Below are 26,416 nucleotides of genomic sequence, written 5' to 3'. Positions count from 1 at the left end.
TGGAGTGGAGAGTTGCTTTCGGGAAAATGAACTAAGACCTCATTCATAAATGCCAAGAAATGTTAATAACTAGCAACCTGGTCAGAAATCCTGCTAGAAAGAGCAAAATGTAATCCATAGCAATAGGTTATTAATCCCCTAATCTGGCCAACCCTTCTAAGCACATTATTATTTTAAGAAGTTTCAGCTCTCTCTATGAAAAAAATTACATCATATATATGTATATATGTGTATATATGTATGTATACATACATATATATGTTAGACTTCAGGAAGTAGTGGGATTTCTCTGAACAATAAAAATAACTTTTCTTCTTAGCAACAAATCCCCTCTACTCTCTATACAGAAATCTTCACTAATGCCACTCACTTTCAACAAGAGTTCAGAGCTCAAATGTATAGAGCATTTTATGGTTACAAAGCATTTTGCAAATAATATCTCATGTGCTTCTCCCAGTAACCTTAAAAATTAAGTAGAGCAAATATTCTCCCCATTTTACAGAGGAGGAAATGGAGATTCACAGGTAAAGTACGTATTAATGCACCAAAAGAAAAAATGAATATGAAGAATTTCACAGAAACGTGGGATTTAGATGAACTGACGCACAATGAAGTAAGCAAAACCAGAAATACATGATTGTTGTCGTTCAGTAACTTCAGTTGTGTCTGACTCTTCATGACCTCATTTGGGGTATTCCTGACAAAGATACTGGAGTGGTTTGCCATTCACTTCTTCAGTTCATTCTACAGATAAGGAAACTGAGGCAAACAGGGTTAAGTGACTTGCCCAGGGTCACACAGGTAGTAAGTGTCTGAGGCCAGATTTGAACTCATGAAGATGAGTCTCCCTGATTCCAAGCCAAGTTCTATCCATGGCACCACCTAGAGTTAGAGGATCTGGGTATAAACCCAGGTCTCTGCCACTTAATACTTGTGTGAACCTAGGTGAGTCTCTAAATCACTTTGGGCCTCAGTTTCCCCATCTGTAAAATGAGGGGATTAGGCTTAATGATTTCTAAGACCCCTTCCAGCTCTAATCCTCTTATTCTATTTTCACCATTCCATTTTGCACATAAATACTTTATAAGGTAAAAACGGACTTTATAAGGTCCTAGTTCCAAGTACCAAAGGAACCTTATGAGACATTTCACCTCAAGTCAATATCATGACACAAACATCCAAGAGAGAGTATAAGGCAGTTCTAGTGTGGCTGAGAAGGACCCAGGGAAAGACCTTGAATTGAATCACTTTGCTGATTCTTATTAGCGATGTGACCATGAGCAAATCAATTAACCCCTCTGGAGTATCTGTTCCCTACCAGCAGAGCGGAGATAATAATACCCATAGGGCTCATCTCAGAAGGTGTTTGTGAGGATGAAATGAGAGAACTTATTTTGGGAAGTATTATGTAACTGTGCTTCGGCAGCTAGGTGGCGCCATAGTGCACAGGGCGCCATAATCCACAGAGTGCCATAATCCACAGAGTGCCATAGTGCACAGAGTGTGGGCCTGGAGTCAGGAAGACTCATCTCCATGAGTTCAAATCTAGCCTCAGATACTTACTAGCTGTGTGACCCTGGGCAAGTCACAACCTCTGCCTGAGTCAGTTTCCTCATCTGTAAAATGAGCTGGAGAAGGAAATGGCAAACCACCCCTGTATCTTTGCCATGAAAAGCCCAAATAGGGTCACATAGATTTGGATGTGACAACAATGTAACTGTGAAGCAATGTGTTTGAGTGGATAGAAGGTGGCTTTGAGGACAGAAAGAGCTGGGTTCAAGTCTCACCCTTCACACATACTGATTGTGTGACCATGGATAAGTCACCTTTCTAAGCCCTTAAATGATATATGAGTGTCTGCTTGGTAGCTGTGAGGCGAATTCCCATGCTGGGATTTCTCCATTCAGATCAGAAACTCACAGAATAATAAATCTAAAGCCAGAAAGGATCTCAGACTTCAACAATCCCTTTCTTTTTTTTTTTTTTAACAGAGGAAGAGATCTAGGCCCAAGAATTTTAAGTGATTCGCCTAAGGTTCTTTGAGTCCAGAAGCACTGCTCTATCCATTATACCATGATGTGGTGGAAACACACGTCTGGAATCCCTCAAAATGAAGCTGTCAGCTATTGTTACTTCTAAGAAGTACAAAAATGCCTGCCCTGTTTGTCCCTATGTGTTCTTTACAAATGCCAGCTGCAAGTTAGCACTGGAGCTTTGACCGATATCCAGAAGCTATAAAAATCCTGAAATAAGTCAATAGGAAATGTAAAGAAAAGAACGAATAATAGCTGTAACAGTGCAGATTAATTACTCATAATTGTGACCATTCTACTCAGTTTTAAACTCTAAGCAAAAGTAAATACTTCTGCATTTTGCTTTTACATGCTGTCAAGTAAATGAGACGCACATCAGAACATGCTGTAAACATGGTGAGAGCAGTTTCTAGCCATCCCCTTTTAACCTGTGGACCAGCTTGTGGAACATTTGGAATACATCAAACACTAAAAGAGGAAAAACAAACAGGCCTAGAGAAAAGATTCCGTCATTTTCTCGGGCTTGAAGAATCAGAGGTAAAGATAGCACCTACAAATGTACTCATGGCTTGGTGATTTCAGTCCTTTGCACAGTGCCTGGCACATAGTGTGCGCTTAATAAATAAACATTGATTGGTAGGTGGCTTATCCCTCTTTGCCCTCTGTTTCATGGAGAATAAACAAAGCCCCCACCTTCCCCTGCCAAAAAAAAAGGGGGAGGGGGGATGACACTAGTAAAAACCAGGCTTTTGTAAATCTTCTTCCTTCCCTAAAAACAGAGACACTTCCATCTCAGCTCCCCATGAATGTTTCCAGGTTTTTGTTAGCCAAAGATCTGGGGTTTACTTTTGGATAACAGGGCAGGTATCATGTAATGGAAAAATGTCTGGATATGGTTTTTAACAATCACTGATATTTATGTCATGTTTTGAAATTTGCAAAGCATTTAACAGACATTATGCCCTGGAGTCTCACAACAAACAGCTCTGTGAGGTGAGGACCATAGTATTGGTATTAGCCTGTATTATATCCCAACTTTACCAATGAGGAAACTGTCTCAGAGAGGTTAAGTAAATGGATGAGTCTCATAGCCTGTAAGTGCTAAGAAGGATAATTTGAACCTAAGTCTTCCTGACTCCAAGTCGAGTCAAATTAGTCAGTCAAGTCAACAAGCATTTATTAAGCATCAACAATGCACCAGGCACCATACAGAGCACTGGGGATACAATGAACAGCCAAAGATAGTCCTTGCCCTCAAGGAGCTCACAGTCTAATGGTGGAGGTAACCTCCCAAAAACCTATGTACAAATAAGATGTATACATTAGAGATGATCAACAGAGAGGAAGCACTAATGTTAAGGGTGGGGGGAGGTTCAGGAAAGGCTCCTTGTAGAAGGCAAGACTTAGTTAGAGATTGGAAGGAAATCAGGGAAGCCAGGAGGCAGAGATGAGGAGGATGAGAATTGCAGCCATAGGGGAACAGCCAGAGAAAATGCCGAGTTAGGAAATGGAGGGTCTTGTGCAAGGAATAGCAAGGAGGTCAGTGTCATTACATCATAGAGTATTCAGGAGGGGGAAGGAGAAGATAGAGAGTATTAAGGTAGAAAAAGATTGGAAAGGTAGAAGGGGCCAAATTATAAAGGGCTTTAAGAAGCCAAACAGAAGATTTTTACATTTGAGGCTGAGGTAATAGGAACCTCTAGCATTTATTGACAGGACATAACAGTATCAGACCCTCACTGTAGGAAGATTAATTAAATATTAATAACTAGAATTTATATAATGATGTAAGATTTGAAAAGTGTTTCAAAAACATTATTTCATTTTATCTTTATAACAATCCTAGGAGGTGTGTACTATTATTCCAACTTTACAAATGAAGGAACTGAGGCAAACAGAGGTTAAATGACTTGCCTAGGGTCACACAGCTAGTGAGTATCTGAGGCTAAATATGGACTCAGGTCTTCTTGTTTCCAAGTCCAACAATCACTGCAGCACCTAGTTACCTCTAATTTGATAGCTGAGTAGAGGATGGACAGGAGTAGGGAGATATATGAGCCAGGGGAACAATCAGATTTCTTGCAATAGTCCAAGCGTGAGGTGCTAAGGGCCTGACCCAGAGTGGTGGCAGTGTCAGAGGAGAGGAGGAGACATATTGGAGAGATGGGAAGGTAGAATTAACAGGACTTGACAATTCATTAGATAGGGGAGGTGAGAAAGACTGACAAGTGGAGGATGGCCGCTAGGTTACAAGCCTGAGTGACTGGGAGGAGAATATTTTCCTTGACAGTGAAAATTGGTAAGAACAGAGAGCTTGAGGAGGAGTAAAGACAATGAGTTCTGTTTTAGACATGTTCATTTTGAGATGTCTATGGGATATTCAGTTTGAGATGTCCAATAGGCACTTGGAGATGGGAGAATGGAGGTCAGGAGAGATATTCGGGCTGGATATGTACGTCTGAGAATCATCAGCATAGAGATGATAATTGAATCCATGGGAACTGATAAGATCACCAAGTAAAGTGGTAGAGAGAGAGAAGAGAAGAGGGCTGGGACAGAGCTTTCAGGGATACCCGTGGTTAGTGGATGAAGATCCAACAAAGTAGACTGAGAGGGAGTACTCTAGTGGGTAAAACTCTTAGACTACCCCTTCTCGGTCCCCTTTGTTGGATCTTTATCCATTAACCATGGGTATCCCCCAAAGATCTGTCCCAGCCCTCTTCTTACCATAAGACACTGACCTTACCATATTTCTCCCTAAACCCTCCTCTCCTTTAAACTTTCCTATTACTGTCAAGAGTGACATCATCTTTCCAGTCTCCAGCCCAGATGTCATTCTCAATTCCTCTCTAACCCCTCATATCTAATCTATTGCCAAGGCCTGGTGATTTCACCTTTGCAACATCTCTCTGATATGGCCCTTTCTCTCCTCTAACACCACCACCCACTCTGATGTAGACCCTCTCACCTCAACCCTGGACTATTGCAATAGCCTGCTGGTGAGTCTGCCTGCCTCAAATCTCTCCCCATTCCAGTCCATCCTCCTTTGAGCCACCAAAGTCATTTTCCTAAAGCCCAAGTCCCATAAATCTTCTGTTTGACATTCAATATATAATGTTCCCCTCTCCAGCCTCTCCAGTCTTCCTCCACCTTCCTCCCACTATTTACTTACTCTTCCATCCAGTGACACCATCCTCCTTTCTGTCCCACAAACAAGACACTCCATCTCTCAGCTCTAGGCATTTTCTCTCTGTGTCCCTCATGCCTGGAATGCTCTTTCTCCTCATCTCTACTTACTGGCTTCCCTAGATTTCCTTAAGTCCCAACTTCTAAAGGAAGCCTTTTCCAATCCCCCTTAATTCTAGTACCTTCGCTGTGAGACTACCCCTAATTTATCCTGAATATAATTTTATTTGTACATAGTTGTTTACATGTTGCTTCTTCCTTTGAACTATAAGGTCCTTGAAGACAGGGATTTTTTTGCCTTTCCTTGTATCCTCAATGCTTAGCACAATGCCTGGCACATAATAGGTACTTAATAAATATTTATTGATTGACCAACATTAGTTCTCTTGGAGTCAAGAAGAGTTGGGTTTTAGTTGGGGCAGCTAAATGGCACAGTAGCTAGAGTGCCAGGCCTGGAGTCAGAAAGGGCTGAGTTCAAATCCAGACTCAGATATTTACTAGCTGTGTGACCCTGGGCAAGTCACTTAACTTCTGCCTGTCTCAGTTTCTTCATCTGCAAAATGGGGACAATAATAGCATCTACTTCCCAGGTTGTTGTATAAGGATCAAAGGAGATAATATTTATAAAGCATTTTGCAAACTTTAAAATGCTACATAAATGTTAGCTATTATTATTATTATTATTAATAATGAGGGGGCTGGATTAGATGACATTTAAGACTTCTGTAACTCTAAACTCTATTCTATATTCTATGGAAGGATGGCATTCATTGTGGAATGAGACAGCACTGAATAACCTTGCAGGGTCGGTATGAGGATTAAATGAGATAATCTTTCCCCTAAGTCCCTATCTTTGAGGATTTGGTTCCAAGTACCAAATGAACTTTGCTATGAGGTAGTCTTGTTACTTTCCCAAACCATATTATGTTGGAAAATATATTAACACCTACTGTTGTAAGAAAGATGTCATCAAAATAATTTCACACAAAATTCTGAAGATTAAGCAAACAACGGCCTTTTCTAATGTAAGTCTTATGTTGTGTATTTAACTTGGTACAAAGTAACAAGACTATATTATATTTAAATTTTAAACTAAGATGTTTAATATTATTTTCCAGATTCATTGTAGTTGTTTTCCACCACTCTAAGTACATCAATGGGCAGCAAGGTGGCATAGTGGATAGTGACCGGACCTCAAGTCAGGAAGATTCATCTTCCTGAGTTCAAATCTCGCCTCAGACACTTAGTAGCTATATGACTCTGGGTAAGTCACTTAACCATGTTTGTCTCAGTTTCTTCCTCTGTGAAATGAGCTGGAGAAGGAAATGGTAAATCACTCCAGTATTTTTACCAAGAAAACCCCAAATGGGATCATGAAGAGTCAGACAAGACTGAAAAACGACTAAAAAGCCATTGCTGTACAGATCAACAGTCTGTAAAAGACCCTCCTCCATAATAAACACCAAAAAAAATAACAGAAATTTCCTCTTCTGGGTCTTTATCCCTGGTTTTGATATCAATAAGCACTTATTAACCACCTTCTATGTGTAAGGCACTGTGCTCAGCACTGTGTACAGAAAGATAATATCCCAAACAGTCCTTATCCTCAAGAACCTTACATCCTCTAAGGGAGAATGTCTAGTTAATCATTTCTTCCTTTTGTTTTTTGTTTCTTGGAATACTCAATTCAATAAACAGTTATTAAGTACTTTGCCAGGTGCTAGAGCTGAGAAAAAGTTTATTTAAGAAATAATCATTGCCTTCAGGGAGCTTACAATTAGGTTAAGGCAGGAGACACAGATGCAGGTGTCCTGAAGAAAAATACTTAATAACTTACCAAGTAAAGCAGTCTGGGGATGGGCCAGAGCATTTCTGCCTCTTGACAATGGCCATGGGAGGTTCCTCTCCCTGGCCTCAGCAGTGAAAAGTAGGATTTGTCCAAAGAACAACAGACAGCAGCCCAGTACCATTTTCTCCATTTCAAGAAGAGTCAAATGGACAACCACCAAGGCCAGCCTGCAACAAATAAATGAAAAAAGCTGAATTTTCTGAGTATATCATTGGCATGTGTTGTAATCCTGCCAACTCTTAATTATTCCTCTTTACATACGTGCCATGGATGCTTAAAATGCCCTTTGTGTGTTGGGCCAACAAAGAAAGGCTAAGAGCTTTAGATGAAGTAATCCCTAATCCCCAATGATGATGGTCTTCTAAGATCCCCTAAGCCTGGTAGATGTAGGCAGGTGACCTTCATAGCTGAAATTTTTCACCACTTAATTAAATCTTCAGTAACAAGAAAATGACATGAAAATATTTATTTATATTTTTGCTGGGGTACTTGTAGAGAAGGCTGAGTTCCTCTAGGACCTTTCACACTGCCTTCTTAACCAGAAATGCTGAAAATTTTTTTAAAGTCTTGTTGAATGAATAATGACTTGAGGATCATTATTACCCTTTAAATCTTAGATCTGAAAAGAAAATAGCTATTTGCACCTTTAAAGAAGACAACTTTTCTTCCCATTTCAGGTTTTAGACCAGGCAAATGATCAATTACAAGATTACCAAAGAATAGGCATAGGGGCTGTCCTAGGTTTAGCATCATTTACAGTGGTCTTATGAAGAAGTTACTAGAATAGTTGTCTTGTTGTCACCGTCAAACCTTAGCTCTCCTACTTAGTAGCTAGACTGGACTTCCTGGAATGGGAAGGCAAGAGGTACTTGGCAACATGGAGGATCATACCAACATGATTTTAGTACAGGAAAACCAATCAATCAAAAACTATTTCTTCATTGGTTACTATGGACAAGCCCTGGGGACACAAGTGTAAATAATGAAACAATACCTACTTTTAAAGAGTTCACAAGTATATATAAAAATATGTAGAAATGTATAGCAGAAATATAAAATAAATATATTTATAGAAATGTAAAGATAACAAATATAAATGTATACAAAAGAAACCTGGTGAATGAGAACCTTACCAATTTAAGAAGTCAGAATCACATGAATACAGAACTGGACTGAAATTTGTCTCTATATGACTGATGAAAAAAAAAAGGTTCTGGTAAGGAAATTAGTCATTTCAGTATGGCTCCTGGGGATCCTTTTACATGGAAACCTCCAGAAAGCTGCTCCAGGTTGAAGGCATTTTGTAGGTCAGTAAATCATTCAAAATCATAGCTCAAGAGCCCCAGTGATATGTTCACTTTGACACTTAGTTTAGCAGAAATGACATATAATTCAAAGCAAAAGACATTTGATCAAATAGCATAGAAAGTCAAATCATAGTGTAGCATAATAAAATAAAAGGGATCAAGAAAAGATCCTTCCCCCCATATGTACACAGGCATGCTCTTCCACAAGTAGCCACATGACCTGTGAAGGAGTCTACGTATAGAAAGGAGACATGACCAGGGAGTGCACATGTGGGAGCACATACATAGGGAAGATACTAAGAAATAGGCATGAAGAGGCCCATATATGAGACACATGCAATTTTGGTGTACAAAAAAACCACATACCCTTTGACCCAGCAATACTATTATTGGGTCTGTTTCCCAAAGTGAGTAGGGAAAAAGGAAAAGACATTATTTGTTCTAAAATATTTATAGCAGCTCTCTTTGTAATGGCAAACATTGGAAATTGAGGGGATGCCTTTCAACTGGGGAATGGCTGAACAAGTTGTGGTATATGATGGAATACTACTGTGCTATAAAAATGATGAGCTGGTTGACTTTAGAAAAACATAGAAAGACTTGTATGAAATAATGAAGAGTGAAATGAGCAGAACCAAGAGAATGTTTTATACAGTAACAGCAATATTGTTCTAAGAACAACTTTGAATGACCAAGTCATTTTGAGTATTATAAATACTCAAATCAGCTATAAGAGACCTATGAAGGCACATGCAGAGAAAGAGCTGATGAATAGAAGGATATATCATATGATTTTACACATATACACATATTTGTGTCTAATGGTAGCCTTCTCTAGGGCAAGGTTGGGAGGGAGAGAGAGAAAAAAAGCACGCAGTAGAGAAAAAAAGAAAACGTAAAAGGAAGCACAGAAAAGCACGGTAGCTTTGAAAATGGTATAGTATTTATTTCATAGGTTTTTTTTAAAGTAAACAGTGTGAAATGGATATTTATGATTTTATATCGAATCCTATTTTTACATTGTGCTATGTACATGAAAATGTTCTTTTTATTTTGTCTATTTGTATTTTTCAAAATGAATAAAAAAATCCAAAAAGAGGAATGTTAGCTTGTTGAGGGCAGAGATTATCTTTTTTTTTCTTGTATTTGTATTCCCAGGTCCTGCCACACATATAGTAAGCACTTAACAAATGATTGATCTATCTATCATCTATCTATCTATCTATCTATCTATCTATCTATCTATCTATCTATCTATCTATCTATCTATCTATCTAACAAACCTGCAAAAGAACTGGTGGAACTGGGGAGATGAGATTTACTTGATACCTCACAGTGCTCCAACTTGCCATGCATATTAACCTGGATAAAAGAGCAAAAAAGATAGGTGAAGCCACTCTTGGCTTCTGCCTTAAATCTGTGCCTTACATTCTAGCCTTTGTTATGTATGATTTCCACCAATAAAATCACTGGGCTTTGTTTAGCATACCTGTCAGCAATAAACTTCTCAGTTACTCAGGCTTAAGATTGCGGGATGAGGTGAGGGAAGAAAGAAAAAACTGAATTCACATGTGATTTTTATCTGCATTTTAAAGCAGATCTGGGTAGAAACTCTTCCTTGGCCGCATTTTTCACCCTAGTTCATGTTACATTTGAAAGTAATAACAATGGATTTCATTTTTAAAAAATGTTACAGTTTACAGAATCCTAGAATTGGATTTAAGGCTGGAAAGTACCTCAGAGGTCACCCAGCCCAAAGGCCCCCTCATTTTACAAATGAGGAACTTGAGGTCCAGAGAAATTAAATAATTTTCCTAAAGTCACATAGCTAGTAAGTGGCAAAGCCCAGATTCAAACTTAGCTCTTCTAACTCCAATCCAGCACTTTATCCACAGCACTGTGGATTATGTGGGAAAGGACCTTGTCTGGTAAGAGATGCACATAGAAAATTCATACAGGATTCCTCAGTTTAACTTTTTCCTTTCTTTATCGCAAGCTTCTTGAAAATAGAGAAAATCATGATGGGCTGTGATTTTTTGCTATCTGGACAAATCCTGCTTTTCAGGGGGTAGATATGCTTTAATTTGCCCTTTCCCTCTTCTTAAATCTGCTGTTTATGTTCAAGTCACTGCAATATTAATCACCTTACAGCTTTGGATACCATAATTATTTGTTATCGTTGTCTATATGCAGCTTATTTTATTGCAGTTTTCCTTCCTGGTGGCCAAGAAATACTCATTGCAATGCTCATTCATTTCAAAATATGTTCCACATGTTCTCAGGCTCAAGTCTCTTTTGCCATATTTCCATTTAAGATCAAATCTATGCTCAAGTTACTTGATAGTATGTGTGGCCGACATATTTCTAGGATGATGGTTAATCATCACTTACTAAAACAGATCCCTCTGCACGTGTTCCATGTCTTCTGCTTTCAAGAATTGCTGGAGGTTTTCTAGCCAGTTTCTAACAAAACAGCATCCACCCATTTGTCTATCCATCCATCCATTCATTCATTTATTCAACAAGTGCTTAGAAAGTGTCTTCTAAGTACAAGCTAGTGTACTAGGTGCTGGGGATGCAAAGACAAAAGGAAATATTCCCTGACCTCAATAAGTTTACATTCCATTTGGGAAGGTGGTATGTATGGAACACAACATACAGATAAGTAAATACAAAACACATATAAAGTAATTTCCAGGACGAAAGAGGATCAGAATACAATTTGGTGATATTAAAGGACCCTTTTTGGAAGGGAACTCTTGTTGTTCAATCATTTCACCAACTCTTCGTGACCCTATTTGGGGTTTTCTTGGCAAAGATACTGGAATGGTTTGCCATTTTCTTCTCCAGCTCATTTTACAGATGAGGAAAATAGGGTTAAGTGACTTGCCCAAGGTCACATGGCTAGTAATTGTCTGAGGCCAGATTTGAACTCATGAAGGTGAGTCTTCTTGACCTCAAGCTGGATACTCTATGTGCCACCTAGATGCCCCATAAAGGAACTCAGAAGCCATTTAATTCAAGCCTTCTAATTCTACAGAGTAAGGTACTGAGGTTCAGGGAGGTTAAGAAACCTCCTTAACGTTATATGAGTAAGTCAGAGGTAGACTCTAGAACCAGCTCCTCTGACTCTAGAACCAGTGATCATTTCATTATATCAAGATATCTATGAATCAGGAGAACCAGCAAAACACCTTCTTGCAATTGGAACACAAAGTGTTTGGAAAGTCTACGTAATCATTTTCTTCTCCACTGAATTACTACTCTAATGTTTCATGATGTAGAAATGAGTCTGGGTTCCAGAAGGCTATGAATGCATGCAGAAAGGAATAAATCAAAGTAAAAGCAATTATGAATGTTTATTCCAGGCTAACCCTAAAACCCTGTTAATGTAACACATTGATTTGACTGGTTCTGTCAAGCTAAAAAAATGCCTTGTGTAATAATAGCCAACTAGCATTTATATAGGGCTTACTTACTTTGTGCCAGGCACTGTGCTTAACAGTTGTGCTTAACAATTATTATCTCACTGGATCCTCACAACCACCCTGGGAGGTTGGCACTATTATTAACCTCATTTTATAGATGAGGAAAATAGAGGTTAAATGACTTGCCCAGGGTCACACAGCTAGTAAGAGTCTGAGGCTGGATTTAAACTCAGGTCTTTCTGACTCCAGATCCAGCACTCGATTCACTGCATCACCTAGTTGAGTACAAGGTCAATGATGGATTGTGGGTAGTTGTTGGGGAAATCAGCCTAGTGAAGTCCATCACCAGGCTGACCACTGAGTAATGTCAAGTCTTCAACCACAGCATATCCCGAGAATAGAATAATAGAAGGATTGCAATCCACATCATTGGAAGAAATAATCACACTGATAAAATCAGAGATTTCCAAAGTATTGAAGTGACCATGCTTTTTAGAATCGATCTACAGAGCAGAACAGGGAACAGAGGCAGGGAAGAAAATAAGGGGGGAAAAAAGAAAAAAATTCACATGACAACTTTATGATATAGGTAAAAGGAACAGCAAGTTATACATAATAGATTTGCAGTTTCATGTGCAATCATCTTTTATTACACTATGTTATAAAAATGCTTGTTTTATTAGATAAATTAAAAATAAAATAAATTTTTTTAAAAAAAGAATCCACAGCTTCCTTCAGAGTTCAGTTCAAGCTGAATGCAACCTCCTACACAAAGCCTTTCCTAATTCCCCAACCTGCTAGTGCCTCCCCCACTGCCCAAATTACATTGTATTTACTTGAATTTGTAAATGTTGTCTTCTCCAACAGAATACATGCTCCTTAAAGGCAGAGATTATTTGATTTTTGTCCTTATATCCCCATCACTTGGCATAATGCCTTGTACACAGTAGGTGCTTAATTAATATCTGCTGCTTGATTGATATTTTTGAAAGTTATAAAAAGCACTGATAATGTTGGTCTTAATTTTGGACCAACAGACCAGAGATGTAAAAATTAATCAAGATACAAAAAGACATTATGTGAGAATTATGTATTCATTTAACGGTTAGAAAGTTTAATTACACGATTATAGGATTTAAAATTGTCCAACTCTCTAATTTTACTGATGAGGAAAGTGATGGTCAGAGAGGTTAAATGATATACTCAGAGTCACACAGGTGATAATTAAAAGGTCCAGTATTCAAAACCTAAGTCCTCTGATTCCAAACACAGTACTCTTTCAAATACACCATGCTGTATTATGTGGATCCCTTTCTGTACATATGGTAGACTAGATACTATGGTAGACTAGAGCCACATCAAGGTCAATGGAGACCAGGACTCATTTACTGTTATGTTTGTATTTGGTTATTTTCAATCTAATCCAATAAACATTTATTAAGCATCTACTATATGAAAGGTACCATGGTAGTGCTGTGGATACAATTAATAAAAAAAAGATAGAGTCTCTACCTTCAAGAAGTCTACAAGCTAACGGGATGAGACAACACACAAAAGGAGTCAAGATAGGGTGGCTGGAGACCAAGGCACACCCAGCTTGGGGGCATCTTGTTCTGTGGAGTGGAAACCAGGCAAGGCAGCCCATACAGAATGAAATAAGTCAAAAGTAGATTCTGTCCTGGAAGAAGTTAGGTACCCTCCAGCCCTCCAAACAGATTAATTTCTTCTTAGCAATTCATACTTGCCACGCAGAGTCTCTTAGGGTGATCTCCCCATTACTTACACTTCAGGAGACTAGCAGGCCTTTCTCAGTGACCTTCTTGGTGTGCTTTAAGAAGCCAGCCACTTACTTCATTATCTCTTTCCTCTGTTACATGAAATAGATTCACAGCAGAAGAAATTCTAGGTTTTCTGGTGCAACACTTTCCATTGGCACAGAGCTGAGTAAGCGTTTCTAGACCATCCATTTTAGGAAAAGGGTATACAATTGGCAGCAGAAAAATAGTGACAGGCACAGCCCCTCTTTCACATTACACATTAAAAGCTCTCTAGGAAACTTTTCTTTTCATGACATAGTGACAACTGTTCTGGCTTTGGCATGCAAGGACCTGTATTAAAATCCTGCTTCTAATGCTCATTACCTCTGTGATCTTGGGCCTAAGTTTCCTCATCTGTGAAATAAGAGGATTAGACTAGTTGACTCTGGGGTCCCTTTCAGTTCTATGTCTATTTTGTTATAATAGCCATTTCCTTCTCCAGCTCATTTCACAGAGGAGGAAACTGAAGCAAACAGGGTTAAGTGACTTGCCCAGGGTCACGCTGCTAAGTAAGCATCTGAGGTCGAATTTGAACTCGGGTCCTCCTGACTCCATGCCCACATTCTATCCACTGTGCCTCCTGGCTGCTCCTAGTTCAGATTCCCGCTGGAAGAGAAATACACTTTGGGTGCTGCTGAATAAGCAATTCCATTACTCTTTGACCTGCACCATCTGAATAACTCTCTGGCTTTCCTCTCCAAGTAAGATGCTACACAGGATGTGGATGATTCTCTTTTTCCACAAAGCATGTTGCATCAGGAAATTCTCTTCTAAGAGCTTCAATTCCTGAACTCTCGAACTTGAAAACTTTTGAACTGGGGCTAAGAAACATGCACATGACATGTGCTTCAGTGAGAAACCTCTCAGCAACCCAATTGCTACTATGTCTTGAGCTGGTGCTGTCCAGAAAAAACTCTTCTGGCTAGGTTAGATTCCAGGATCACTGCACCTAGAGAATTCAAAATTTCCACTCTTCTCCACAGGGTGCTGGATTTCAGGAACATTGTCCAAAAACTACCCCCTTAGACTAAATGCAAGCACACGTTAACCTCTGCCATAGGCTTCTGCCATAAACACCATTAATTCCTGCTGGGGTGAGAAAAATGTCCCCAAGATGCCTCCAAAGATCCATGCCTTACAATCAAATCACCTAGGCCACTATCAAATTGATTAGACTCTGCTGAGAAATTCCTTTACAAATGTACCTTCTCCTAGAAAGCTTTCCCAACCTCTCTTAATTCCAGTGCTGTCCCTCTTCTAATTATTTCCTATTTATTCTGTATGTAGCTTGCTTTGTATATATTTGTTTACATGTTTTCTCCCCTTTTAGCTTGTAAGCTTTTTGAGGGCAGGTACTATCTTTTGCCTCTTTTTGTTTCCCCAGTGCTTAGCACTATGCAGTTTAGCATAGTTGATACACAATAAATGTTTATTAATTGATTTATTGATATGCATTTCAATGTTGATTTTTCGATATAGCTTTTTACAATGGCTCATCATTGAAAGAATGGCAAATCAACAAGCGTTTATTAGGCACTTACCATGTGCCAGGCATTCTCAATACAAATATAAGAGAAACAAGGGTCCTTGCCCTCAGAAAGCTCACATTCTAACAGCAGTACTAGTGGGGTGTGACATTTGAAGAAGGCTCCTTTGCCATAGCAAAGCATAACTAGGCAGCACAATAGAGAGAGAACCAGGCCTGGAGTCAGGAAGACCCAAGCCCAGATTTGGCCTCAGACACTATGTGATCCTGGGCAAGTCACTGAATTCTGCTTCAGTTTTTTTTTTCATCTATAAAAAAGGTGGGGAAGAAAATGGCAAACCACTCCAGTATCTTTGCCGAAAAAACCCTAAAGGGTCACAAAGAGTCAGTCACGACTGAAACAAATGAACAACAATCTTTGCCATACCAGTATATGAGAAGAAAGGGCAGATAGATGCCTCAGTGGATAGAGCACAGAGCACTGGGCTTGGAATCAGGAAGACTCATCTTGAGTTTAAATCCAGCCTCTGGCATTTACCAGCTGTGTGACCCTGGGCAAGTGATTTAACCCTGTTTGCCTCAGTCTTCTCATCTGTAAAATGAGCTGGAGAAGGAAATGGCAAACCACTCCAGTATCTTTGCCAAGAAAACCAATCCTGAATGAGGTCATGAAGAGTCAGACATGATTGAAATGACTGAACAGCAACAAATATAAGAAGAAAATTGTACTATGAAGCACACAGTAATTTAGTTTGAATACAGTTCATTATCTCTGAGGGGCATGAGTAGAGAACAGGAATTTTTATTTTATGAAAGCTTCAACTTCACTCAGTCATTTTTCTTCTCTTGACTGGACAGCAAATCTTTCTGATTTTACAGAAGAGGAAACTGAGCCCCACAAGATGAACTGTCTCTAAGGATCCTTTCAGGTCTAAGTCTGTGGTCCTATGGCCCATTTGATTATATGCCAAAGATTAATAATGTTAGCTTCCATTCATATAGCACTTTAGAATATTCAAAGCTCTTTAAGCAGGTTATTTGATCCTCACAACTGTCATGGGAGGTAGACAGGACAAATATCATTATGCCAGTTTAACCAAGAAACTAGAGTTCAGAGAAGGTGAGTGATTTGCCCTAGGCACACAGCTAGTCAAGGATGGAGCAGGGGCGTGAATCCAGGTCTTCTAATTCCATCTATAAAAATCTTTCCTCTATAATAACTCCCTGCCTCACAATTATCATGCCTGTTTTACAGATGAGGAAAATAGGGTCAGAGAGGTCAACATTACAGTCAGAAAGTGGCAGAGCTCAGACCCCAAACCAGGTTTTTCAACTCAAAGTCCAGGGCTCATCCCATTAAACTATGGTGCCTTTAATTCTTAATTTTGTAGTTCTAGGACTTTTCAAGCTCCACTGTTCCAACCATTAAATGGGCAAATCACTTACCATCTCTGGGCCTCAGTTTCCTCACTTGTAAAATGAGCGGGCTGGACTAGATCAGAGGTTCTTAAGTTGGGGTCCATGAACTTGCTTTATTTTAATATTTGACAACTTTATTTCAATATAATTGGTTTCCTTTGTAACCCTATGTATTTTAATTAATTCATTTAAAAGCATTATTCTGAGAAGAATACTGAGAAGAAACCGAAATTGACTTAGCTTTTCTTAGTCTGTCCCAGTATCTAACCTCTTTGGGACTCACTTTCTTCATCTGTAACATAGAACGATTAGACTAGATCATAGTTTTAGGGCTGCAAGAGTTCTTGACTTCTCCATCCCCCCCAAATAACAATCACGGGTCTCTGGGAGGGACCTTAGAGACCATTTATCCAATCCTCTCATTTTACAGTTAAGGAAACTGAGACCCAGAGAGTGTGACTTGCCCCAAGGTCAGTCACATGGGCAGTGGGTGACAGAGTCAAGATTTGAACCCAGGTTTTCTGCCTAAGTCCAATACTTTGCATTGTACCAGACAATCCTCCTGACTTTAAGTAGCAAGTTAGTGGCAGAACAGGGATCAATACTAATAATAAGAAATGATAATTCCATTTTAAATAGTACCTACCATGTTCCAGGCTCTGTGCTGTGATAATATTTTACAAATATTATCTCGTTTGATCCTCACAATAACATTAGAAAGTAGGTGCTATTGTTATGCCCATTTTCCAGTTGTGGAAACTGAGGCAGAGATTAAGTGATTAGAATCCAGGTCTCCCAACTCTCTTCCTAGTGTTTTTTTCTACTATAATATTTGGAGATCCTAGTGACGCATGTATTTCTTTAAAATAAAAATCTGTATTGCTAAATAAGAGACAGAAGATATACCTGGCCCTCCTTATAAGTCCTAGCCCTCCTTACTGAGTCGTTCTGACTTATGCCTTGCCATTGGACTTTGACTCTGGAGGAGAGAGTAAGGCTGAAGACTTTGCATAGCCCTGCCTCACTTAAATCCAATTCACTTGCAAGTCAAGCCATCACCCTCCAGATGTCACTGGTCCTCTTCAAGGATGAACAACAAAAACAACAAGGCCTCCTTACTATCTACAACACCCTGAATAAGTCAGTGTGAGAGTTGGAAAGGACGGTAGAAAAATCATCTAGTCCAGCCAAATCTTTTCACGGATGTGGAAACTGAGATCCCGAGAGAGGGGTGTATGAATTGCCCTTATTGTTTATAACATAGCTAAAACTGGAAACCTTGTCACCCAGGTAGTAAGTTACATTAAATTTCTGCTCCCAAGACTATCATAGCACACCCTATTAAAAAATTTTATCTTCCTAATTCCTTCTTTCTGTCCTTGGCACTACTTGAATCTGGTTGCTAAGTCATTTTTCTTAAGAAAAAAAAAAGGCAGAGATAATACCACCTTAGTGTATGATGAGTTGAATAATAAAATTAATTTAAAATAAGATGCAGTAATATCATTTATAAATAAGGAAAATCATTTTGAAGAAAATTCATTTTAAACGAAATTCAATAAAATTGGTTCCAAAAAAAGAAAGAAAAGAAAATATGACTCTGGGCACCACTAGGGGCACTATTTCTTACAGCACAAAGACCGCTAGGATAGCAGTGGGGGAGCCCCGGATTCCATCTGCAGTTCTGGCACTTACTTGTCATGCGACTTTAGAAAAGTCACTTACTCTCTGTGGACCTTAGTTTCCCCACCTATAAAGCCAGAACTAGATGATTTCTAAGGTCTCTTCCAGCTCTATGATTCTATGATTTATAAATTTCAGATCTGTCAAAGGAAAGATTAAGAATGATGAGATGGGAACTATACCAGGAATACACAGGCATTTTTAAAAATTAGTTTAATAGATGATTCCTTTGGGTGGGAATTGTGGGCTGGAGCTGAGGGGACTTTCTGGAAGTAAGCTATAAAAATGGGACTTTATCACTTTGATTGAAGATTTGGGGGTATTGTCATAGACTTGTCTATTTTTTAGATGAACAAAAGTTCATCAGACTACTAAACAGGTCCATGACACCAAATAAAAGGTTAAGAACCCCTGTCATAGGCAGACAGCACAGCCCATGGGTCAGATAGATTAAAACTCAGGTTCTCCAAATAAAGTCTGAGGTCTTAGGGAAGGGAATGCTAATAACCTAGGGATGCTGCTGAAGGTAAAGAGAATACTGGGAAGCATAGCATTGAGAATGGAAGAAATATTTTGAAGGAAGAGTATAGGAAACTGATAGTTGCTTAAGGAAAGAAGTAACATCTGATTTACAATATTTCTTTCCACTCCCTCCCCCACCATCCTCAAATTGATGAACCTTCTCATAGCCTGGCCTCCCAATTCCTCAACACCTACGATTTTCATCATAGGGAAAAGGTAAATCATTTGTTATTTTTGATTATCTGCAGTCGTGTTCTCAAAGCACTGATAACTGAGGGTTATAAAGGGATATATATTGAAGGCAGCTAGAATGTGGAGTTGAGGCAGTGCCAGATTTGGAGTCAGGAAGACCTGAATTTGAATCCTGCTTCAGACCCCAGGCAAGTCACTCAATTTCTCTCAGCCTGTTTCCTCATCTGTAAAATTCGGATAATAAAATCGCCTACCTCCCACGGTTGCTGTATGAACCAAAGGAATTGCTACATGCAAAACTCTTTGCAAAGTTAGCCATATGACTGTTAGTTATTATATATTTCCTTTTACTCAGCCATAGAACACTAGAAGGCACCTTAGAGGTCACTACTCCACCCTCCTTATTGTAAAGCTGAAGGGGTTTGAACGGATATGATTTGCCAAAAGTCACACAGTTAATAGGTTGCAGAGTTGGACTCAAACCCAAGTCTCCTGGCTCTCGGTTCTTTCCACTATCATCATGCAGATCTTCTCTACGTAGGAATGCTTCTGAAAGGTTGTGTGAAAATTAAATTTCGGCAAGGAAACTCGCTCCCCAATTTCCCTTTGGTGTAAATCCATATTTGCCTAGCTAAGCTGTATTTAAAGCGTTCATTTAAAGATTGTTAACAGAGCACTCCACTAAAATCTATACATGATGGTGGCGAGGTAGCCCTGGGTTCTTGGAAGACAACTGGCAACTCCGAACATACTGCAAAGGCTTGGTGATTGTATTGTTATGTCTGTTAGTGGAAAACCAGTGTTAACAAAGTTCTGAAAGGCTTATCACCAAAAGTCTGAACTCTGAGAGACAACCTTTTGGGCCAGGGCCACTAACAGAAGGAAGGACTAGATCTACATTGCTAAACATCACAGGTCCTGGAAGTTTTGAAGAGAAATAGGAGAACCATCGCTTATCCCATTACCCCTTCTCAGATACCGAGCCAGATCCTAGGAACTCTCTGAAGAAGCATTTGGAGGCTCTCTGTCTTTAGAAATCTTAAAATAGCACTAAGACATTAGGAACACCCTGTATTTCTATCCATCTCATCCTCTCATGTAAAATGGCTAAGGTCCCCAACATATTTTCTTTTCCCCAAGCTCCCCCTAATCTAAATAGGTGAAAAGTAATTTCGACGGAAGAAAGTGAAAGCTCAAATCCCGGTCACTGGGGCTATAAAAACATCTCCCCCCCTTACTCTACTCCAACCCTAATAGTTCCTAAAGTACGAGAATTTTTGAAAATCACTTCGAGGTCCCCAAGGTGGCAGTCACTTAGTCATAAATCAATTGCACTAGGTTGTAGGCTCGACACCTTTCCATTTCACGCTGTCTCCGTAGACGCCGTCCAGAAGCCGGCTGCCACTAGGAACTTCCCAAGGGTGGGAGACAAAAGCTGTGAGCCTAGAGGCAGGGGCAGCCTTTCCCAGGCCCGCCGACCTGCGGGAGCGCCATACGGCTCTTTCCCAGCCTGCGGTTCAAGAGCGCTCTACTGTGTCCCGGGCTCCCGGGACAGAAGTTGCCGCTGCCGCAGCAGCTGCCGCGTCTCGCCTCCTGTGAGAGTGAACCACGCGGCGTGTTCGCCGCAGGACCGAGGCCAGCCCTGCAGCCGGGCAGGGGACGCGCGGGGAGCGCACAAACAGCGGGCGTAGTGCACGCCCCGGCGGCCAGGCGCGGAGCAGGATGGCAACGCAGAGCCCAGCTAGCCGAGTCCCCGCCTGGAGGCAGACACCGCCCCTCAGCTACGAACTCTCCCTCCAGTTTGCTGTCTCCTTGCCCTGCGGGAATAGGGGCTATGGGGCTAACGCCTCCGGCGTCTAACGAGGACTGCTGCGCATACCTGTACCTCTCCACCACGGGAAATCCCGGGGAAAGGGAGAGTTCCGCTCACCTGCAGCCTCCTCTGCCTCCTTCTCCGCTGCTGCTCTAGCAGCCCGTGTAGACAGGGAGCCGAAGGAGAGGCAAGGCGCGGCCACGTCTTCCTCGCTCTCCTTCGTTTCCAAAAAAGCAGGCGGCTCCTCTCCTGGGAACGCTGGAGACCAGAAATCCGTGCCACTGCCGCCGCGCCGCCGCTGTCTCCTCCTTCCCTTCCTCCTCCAAGTCCCATCCCAGAGCGTTCCCCTCTCCTGCTGCTTGGGCTGCTTCTCTACACGGGCGGGCTAAGGGGCGGGATGGGGGGGGGACGGGGAGGAGAAGGGGGGGAGGCGTTCTGAAAAAAAGGGGAGGGGGAGGAGTGAAGGAAGGGGCATCCTGTTGGAGGATGAGTTGGGGAGTTAGGGAGAGCAAACCAAATGGAGTGGCCCCAGGGCCCAAGTTGTTCTTACTTGGCTGGGCCTTGCTCCGCTTCCTCCGAGTCACTTTTCACGTCCCCCAGATTGTACTATGGGTCTGGAGCCAACAATTCAGCAACAGAACAACAGAGTAGCGTTGGGGCAGAGGAGCATCCCCACTTGGCAGGAGGCGGTTTGAAATTGCAGGGACAGAATGGAGTGAATCAGGGGCTCTGGGCACACAGTTTCAGGAGAGGAAGACTTCATTCTCTCAATGATGATGATGATGATACTGGTCATAATAATGGGGTTAATATGGAAAAAGAATTATGACAACTTCCAGGAGCTGTTAGATGGTGCCCACGATGGAGTGCCCTCCAACCTGATGCCAAGCGTTCTGGGATGAGTGTGCCAGAACCCAGAGGAGACAAAGTTCCTGCCCTGGAGGAGTATAAAGTCTAGTTCAGACAAGACGCAGAACAATTACATTTCTGTACGGAGTACCCTAGATTCCCAGAGAGCCTTCAGTAACATTTTGAGGTCTTTCAGGAGTGAATAAACCTGGGCTGTTGGGAGGCTCAAGAACTTACCACATCTTAACCTCTTAAGTAACTCAGCTCTGCTACTGAGTCAGACAAGTGGGGTGAGGGGGTCTGTAAAGGAGGGCTGGAATCCTTTACTGGCAAACACTTCACAGACGCTGTACCAAATCATTAACTGATCAAACCCGAGAAAAATGAACGCACCCAGTTCAGGTTTTAACAAGCTATGGGGAGAGGCAGGAAGAATCACAAGTGAGTTTCACAAACACCTCTGAAAGTGCCAAAGAGCCTGAGTGACAGTTGCCTCCTTTATTACCCCTTTAGTGATGCTTGGATTTTGTAGTCATTTCTCCTCACAAAAATCCCAGGAGCAAATCAGCAATTGTATCTTTAGTAGAACAGGAGGAAAAGGGGTTGAGTTCATTGAATGCCAAATAATACCAAAATGTAATCTTTGACTCTGTCCTCTGCCCCACAAATTTGGCTTAGATGATTACATTTGGTTATTTGTATTGATCCTTTAGGTCAGTTCAAGCATCTCTGCATCCTTGGGAAGGTGGCAGCTAGAGGTCAGAGGGTAGGAGGTGAGCCTGCGGGAAGTATGTGGTTTCAGAGATCTCAGAGGCTAAAGAAAAACATCCTTCCTGAAATCTAGGCCAGGGAGAATCCCCTTGGAGCTGGGGAAGTGGAGTTCCAATTTATGGAAATGAAATTATAGTGTCTAATTGTTTCAAAACACTGAGAGTTCAGTAATTTGTCAGGATTCCAGGAGCAGGGGCTTATCCTTGCCCTTCAAGTGTGATCAGGAAATTATAACTGAGTATCTACTCCAGTGCCATGCAAACTAAAGCAGTCATTTTATTCCTAGGGAATTCTAGTCAGAAAAAACAGTCTTCCAAAATAGGAATCTCTGCACAGAAGGTTGAAACTAATGGGCCATAGGAAATGAGAGCAGTTTTCTACTTTGATACTTGGTTTGCATGTTTAACAGAAAAAAAATGGAAGCAACAGTTTGTTCACAACTCCCACCACCACCCCTCATACCAGGATAGAAGGAATAATTGTGATCCTCTCATGAGGAAAGATCATGTCCATCATTTTGCTTCTGAAAGGACCCCTATTTGGATTCCTATGTATTTCACAGGAGAGTCTGAGGCATGCTACCTCCAGATGTGGAATTTTAGGCAGCTCCTTACATAGCAAGATAAGGAAACTCAACACTGAAGTCCTCTCTGGAGTTGAATTGCCAATCATTCAAATTCTACTATAGAAAGCGAAACTCCAGTGAGCTGGCCATGTAATGGTAGCCTGAATGCCAAGTATGCATTTATTTAAAAGACCATTTTATGGAGAACTAAAACAAGGCAAGTCCTCACAAGGTCAGAAGAAGTCATAGAAGGACACTCTCAAATCTTTCTGAAGAAGTTTAGCATCCACCATAACACATGGTCAATGCTAGCAAAGGACTGGCCAGCATGGTGTGCCACATCAAAGAAGGCACTGTGCTCCCATGAGCAAAGCAGAATCGCAGCAGCCCAAAGAAAAGGTGAGATGTGCAAATATAGAGCCATCTCCACCCTAATTGCTCAGACTATTTGTATCCTACTTGTGGTATCCCAAGCTCAATGTTGGACTGATCAGCCATAGCTGAACACACCTTATCTTGACCCTAATATTGTGATGTCATTGGTCCTCTTTGAGTATGAAGAATGAACAACTGGGAGCTCCTACAGCAAAAAATGATAATACATAGCTAACAAGTGCATAGGGCACTAGTACAAACATACCACTAGTTCATTAGCAAACAAATTAAAAACAACAACAACAACAAAAGCAGGAAACATGTGGAACAACCCCTGGCAAGAATGGGCTGGCCACAAAGCCTTCTGGGATTTATAGTTCTTCCCAGTTGGGAAGAGGAAACTAACATGAGTGCCACCCTTGGGGAGGAAGATGGGAAGTGTGTAGGTTTTCACTCAAACTACCAGGGATCTCTCAGAACAACTAGCAGAGAAGGGAGAAGTTGTGGTCATCCTAGGGCAGCGGAGCAAGACCATGGCCGGAGCTGATGCCAGCAATATCTGAAGTTCCTTTACATAAGACTATGAGAGATGACCCTCATTTGAATGGATAAGTTTGGAGGTACAAGTGACTGTGTCTTTTATCCCTGGTACTCACTTACCTGGGGGGAAGCTAGGTGGTGAAGTGGTTAGAGTACAGAGCCTGGAGTCAGGAAGGCTCATCTTCCTAAGTTCAGATCTGGCCTTAGACATTTACTAGCTGTGTGATCCTGGGCAAGTCACTTAAATTAATCCTGTTTGCCTCCGTTTCCTCACCTGTAAAATGAGCTGGAGAAGGAAATGGCAAACCACTCCAGTATCTTTGCCAAGAAAACCAACCCCAAATGGGGTAAAAAAGAGTCAGACATGAATGAAACAAGTGAAAAACAACAACTCACCCAGCAGCAGGAGAGAAACACACCCTCTGAGAAAGGAACAATGGACTGAGAGAGGAACAGTGATGGGTCCGTGCCCTATCCCAGTGTTTTTCTTAAAGTTATTCTGTTAAAGAATATTTGCTGGATTTTATGATATTTATCAAACATCTGTGGTCAATCTGATCCTTATGTTACCAGGTGTCCTTTGGTTTGTGGCATGAGGGCACAATGGGAACCACACAGGAGAGAGGACATGGGAGCAGAGTTAGAGTTTTACTTTAAAATGAGGGCATAAGGACAATCCATTTTATAACCACACTTCTAAATGTGAAATCAATATGAATTCAGGCATAAATCTACCTCATAGAGAAGAGTGGAAGTTATACAAGTAATCATAATGAACACATGAATCACAGAATCACCGAATTTGAGAGTTCAAAGAGACCTCAATGACCATCTAGTCTAATCCATACACAAAAGGAATGTTGTTCATCTTTTGTTTTCAAAGAGGACAAATGGCATCAAGGGGTGATGTTTGACTCCTGAGTGAATTGGATTTAAGTGAGGCAGAGTTGCATAAACCTATAAGCCTCATTCTCTCTTCCAGAATCATTGGATCCAGCACAAGACAAAAGTCAAGATGACTGGTGACGGCCTGGGATGCGGTGGATGACCTCTGTGTCTTTGATGTCTGATGAAGCTCTAAGCACTCCACAGCACCTGCTTCAGCAGTCTTGGTAGACATTGGAACAAATTGTTCTCAACCACTTATTCCTCTGCAGGAAGCCTTCCCATGATTGGGGTAGACACCCCCAAACTTAATGACAAGTCTGAGGCCCGTTGGTTACCCTAGAGCTGGTTTAGTCCATCTGCTGAGATAATCTTACTGGGGTGTGGCCACTATGCATGCAGCAGCTTCTTGGAGCCATAAATGAGAGCCGAGTGCCAGGTGGACACCAAAGATGGATGAGCAGCCCTGAAAGGGGCTCAGCGAGTCCTCACACCAGAGGTGCTAGTCCTTCTGAACACCCCATAGACCCCACCCAAAAGGAATTCCCACTATAATAAACCCTGCAAAAACACATCTAGCCTCTGCTTGAAGTCTTCCAAGGAAAGGGAAACCACTTTCTTTTAAGACAACCCATTCATTCCACTTTTGGACCCCTGTAATTGTTAGACAGTTTTTCCTGACATTTACTTCTTTGCAATTTCCATGTATTGTTCCTGGTTCTGCCCCCAGGGTCCAAACAGAACAAGTCTAATTCCTCATCATTTAATAGCCTTTAGAATACTTAAAGACAACTATCTTATCCGCGGTGAGTCTTGTTTTTCTCCAGGCTATACATGCCCAGTTACTTCAACCATTTCTTATGTATCATGAACTTAAGCCCTGCATCATCCTAGTTTCCATTGCCTGTAAGATCTTCAATCTATCAACACATACCAGTGCTGAAGTTATATCCAAAGCTTGCCCACGTGCACATGCATGGAGATGTATAACTACCTCTGATTTAGCTGTAACATCATCTGTTCACTGACCTGGTGGTATGAGCCCTTGTGTGACTTGCTGACTCTTTTGCACCTACACTCAAATTGGTTGTTGGTTTAGCCTACTATCAGGATCCTTAGACTTCTATGACCAAACCCAGACTAGCTGATGGTCCAGAGTGGCTGTGAGCATTCTCAGATATTGAGTTGTCTTGGTACCCTAGAGGTCTCCACAGTTGAAGTATCAGGTGGGAAAGAAGCTCCCTCTGAACTGAGCCCTCCCTGGCTTTATTGGCCATGGTCCCCCTCAAAATAAGAGAGTTAGTGGACTTTCTAGAGCATACACTGTGTCACTTCTTCCATCTACCATCATCTTCATCACTACCATCCAAGCTTTGATCCAGCTCAGATAGTTTCTCTCTATAACTGATGAGCAGTGTTTTTTCCTCAGTCCCTCTTACTGACTGTCATCTTTCCTCCTGCTCACCTGTATGTCTGATTCACTCTTCACTAGGCAGTTGGTGGTTGAGATTAACTGACTTTGTAAACCACCATTGTCATCCACCCCACTTGCACACTTTCTGGGGCTATTGTATAAACAGGCAAGTTGCCTAATCCCTCTGTGTTATGAAGTAGCTTTCCATCAGGCCACTTTTTCATTCCCTTTGGACACAAAGATTTCTCAGCAAAACTTTAGTGCCTTCCTGAAGTTCTCGAC

At 41.1% G+C, this 26,416-nt stretch overlaps 1 protein-coding gene across 1 annotated transcript in view; it reads right to left on the bottom strand.

Moving 5' to 3' along the window:
* MATN2 (matrilin 2) overlaps nt 1-21,121 on the bottom strand; it is a 202,873-nt gene extending 181,752 nt beyond the window's left edge. Inside the window, 2 exon segments of the mRNA XM_020968963.2 lie at nt 7,057-7,235; nt 20,853-21,121. Coding sequence (XP_020824622.1) covers nt 7,057-7,198 — 142 coding nt within the window. The 5' untranslated portion in view covers nt 7,199-7,235; nt 20,853-21,121.
* Between the last annotated feature and the right edge of the window lie 5,295 nt (nt 21,122-26,416).

Source organism: Phascolarctos cinereus, unplaced genomic scaffold, assembly GCF_003287225.1.
Source record: "Phascolarctos cinereus isolate Bilbo 61053 unplaced genomic scaffold, phaCin_HiC Scaffold_4;HRSCAF=312, whole genome shotgun sequence".
NCBI lineage: Eukaryota > Metazoa > Chordata > Mammalia > Diprotodontia > Phascolarctidae > Phascolarctos > Phascolarctos cinereus.
The sequence above is the reverse complement of the archived record's forward strand: the minus strand, read 5'-3'. Positions and strand labels throughout refer to the sequence as shown.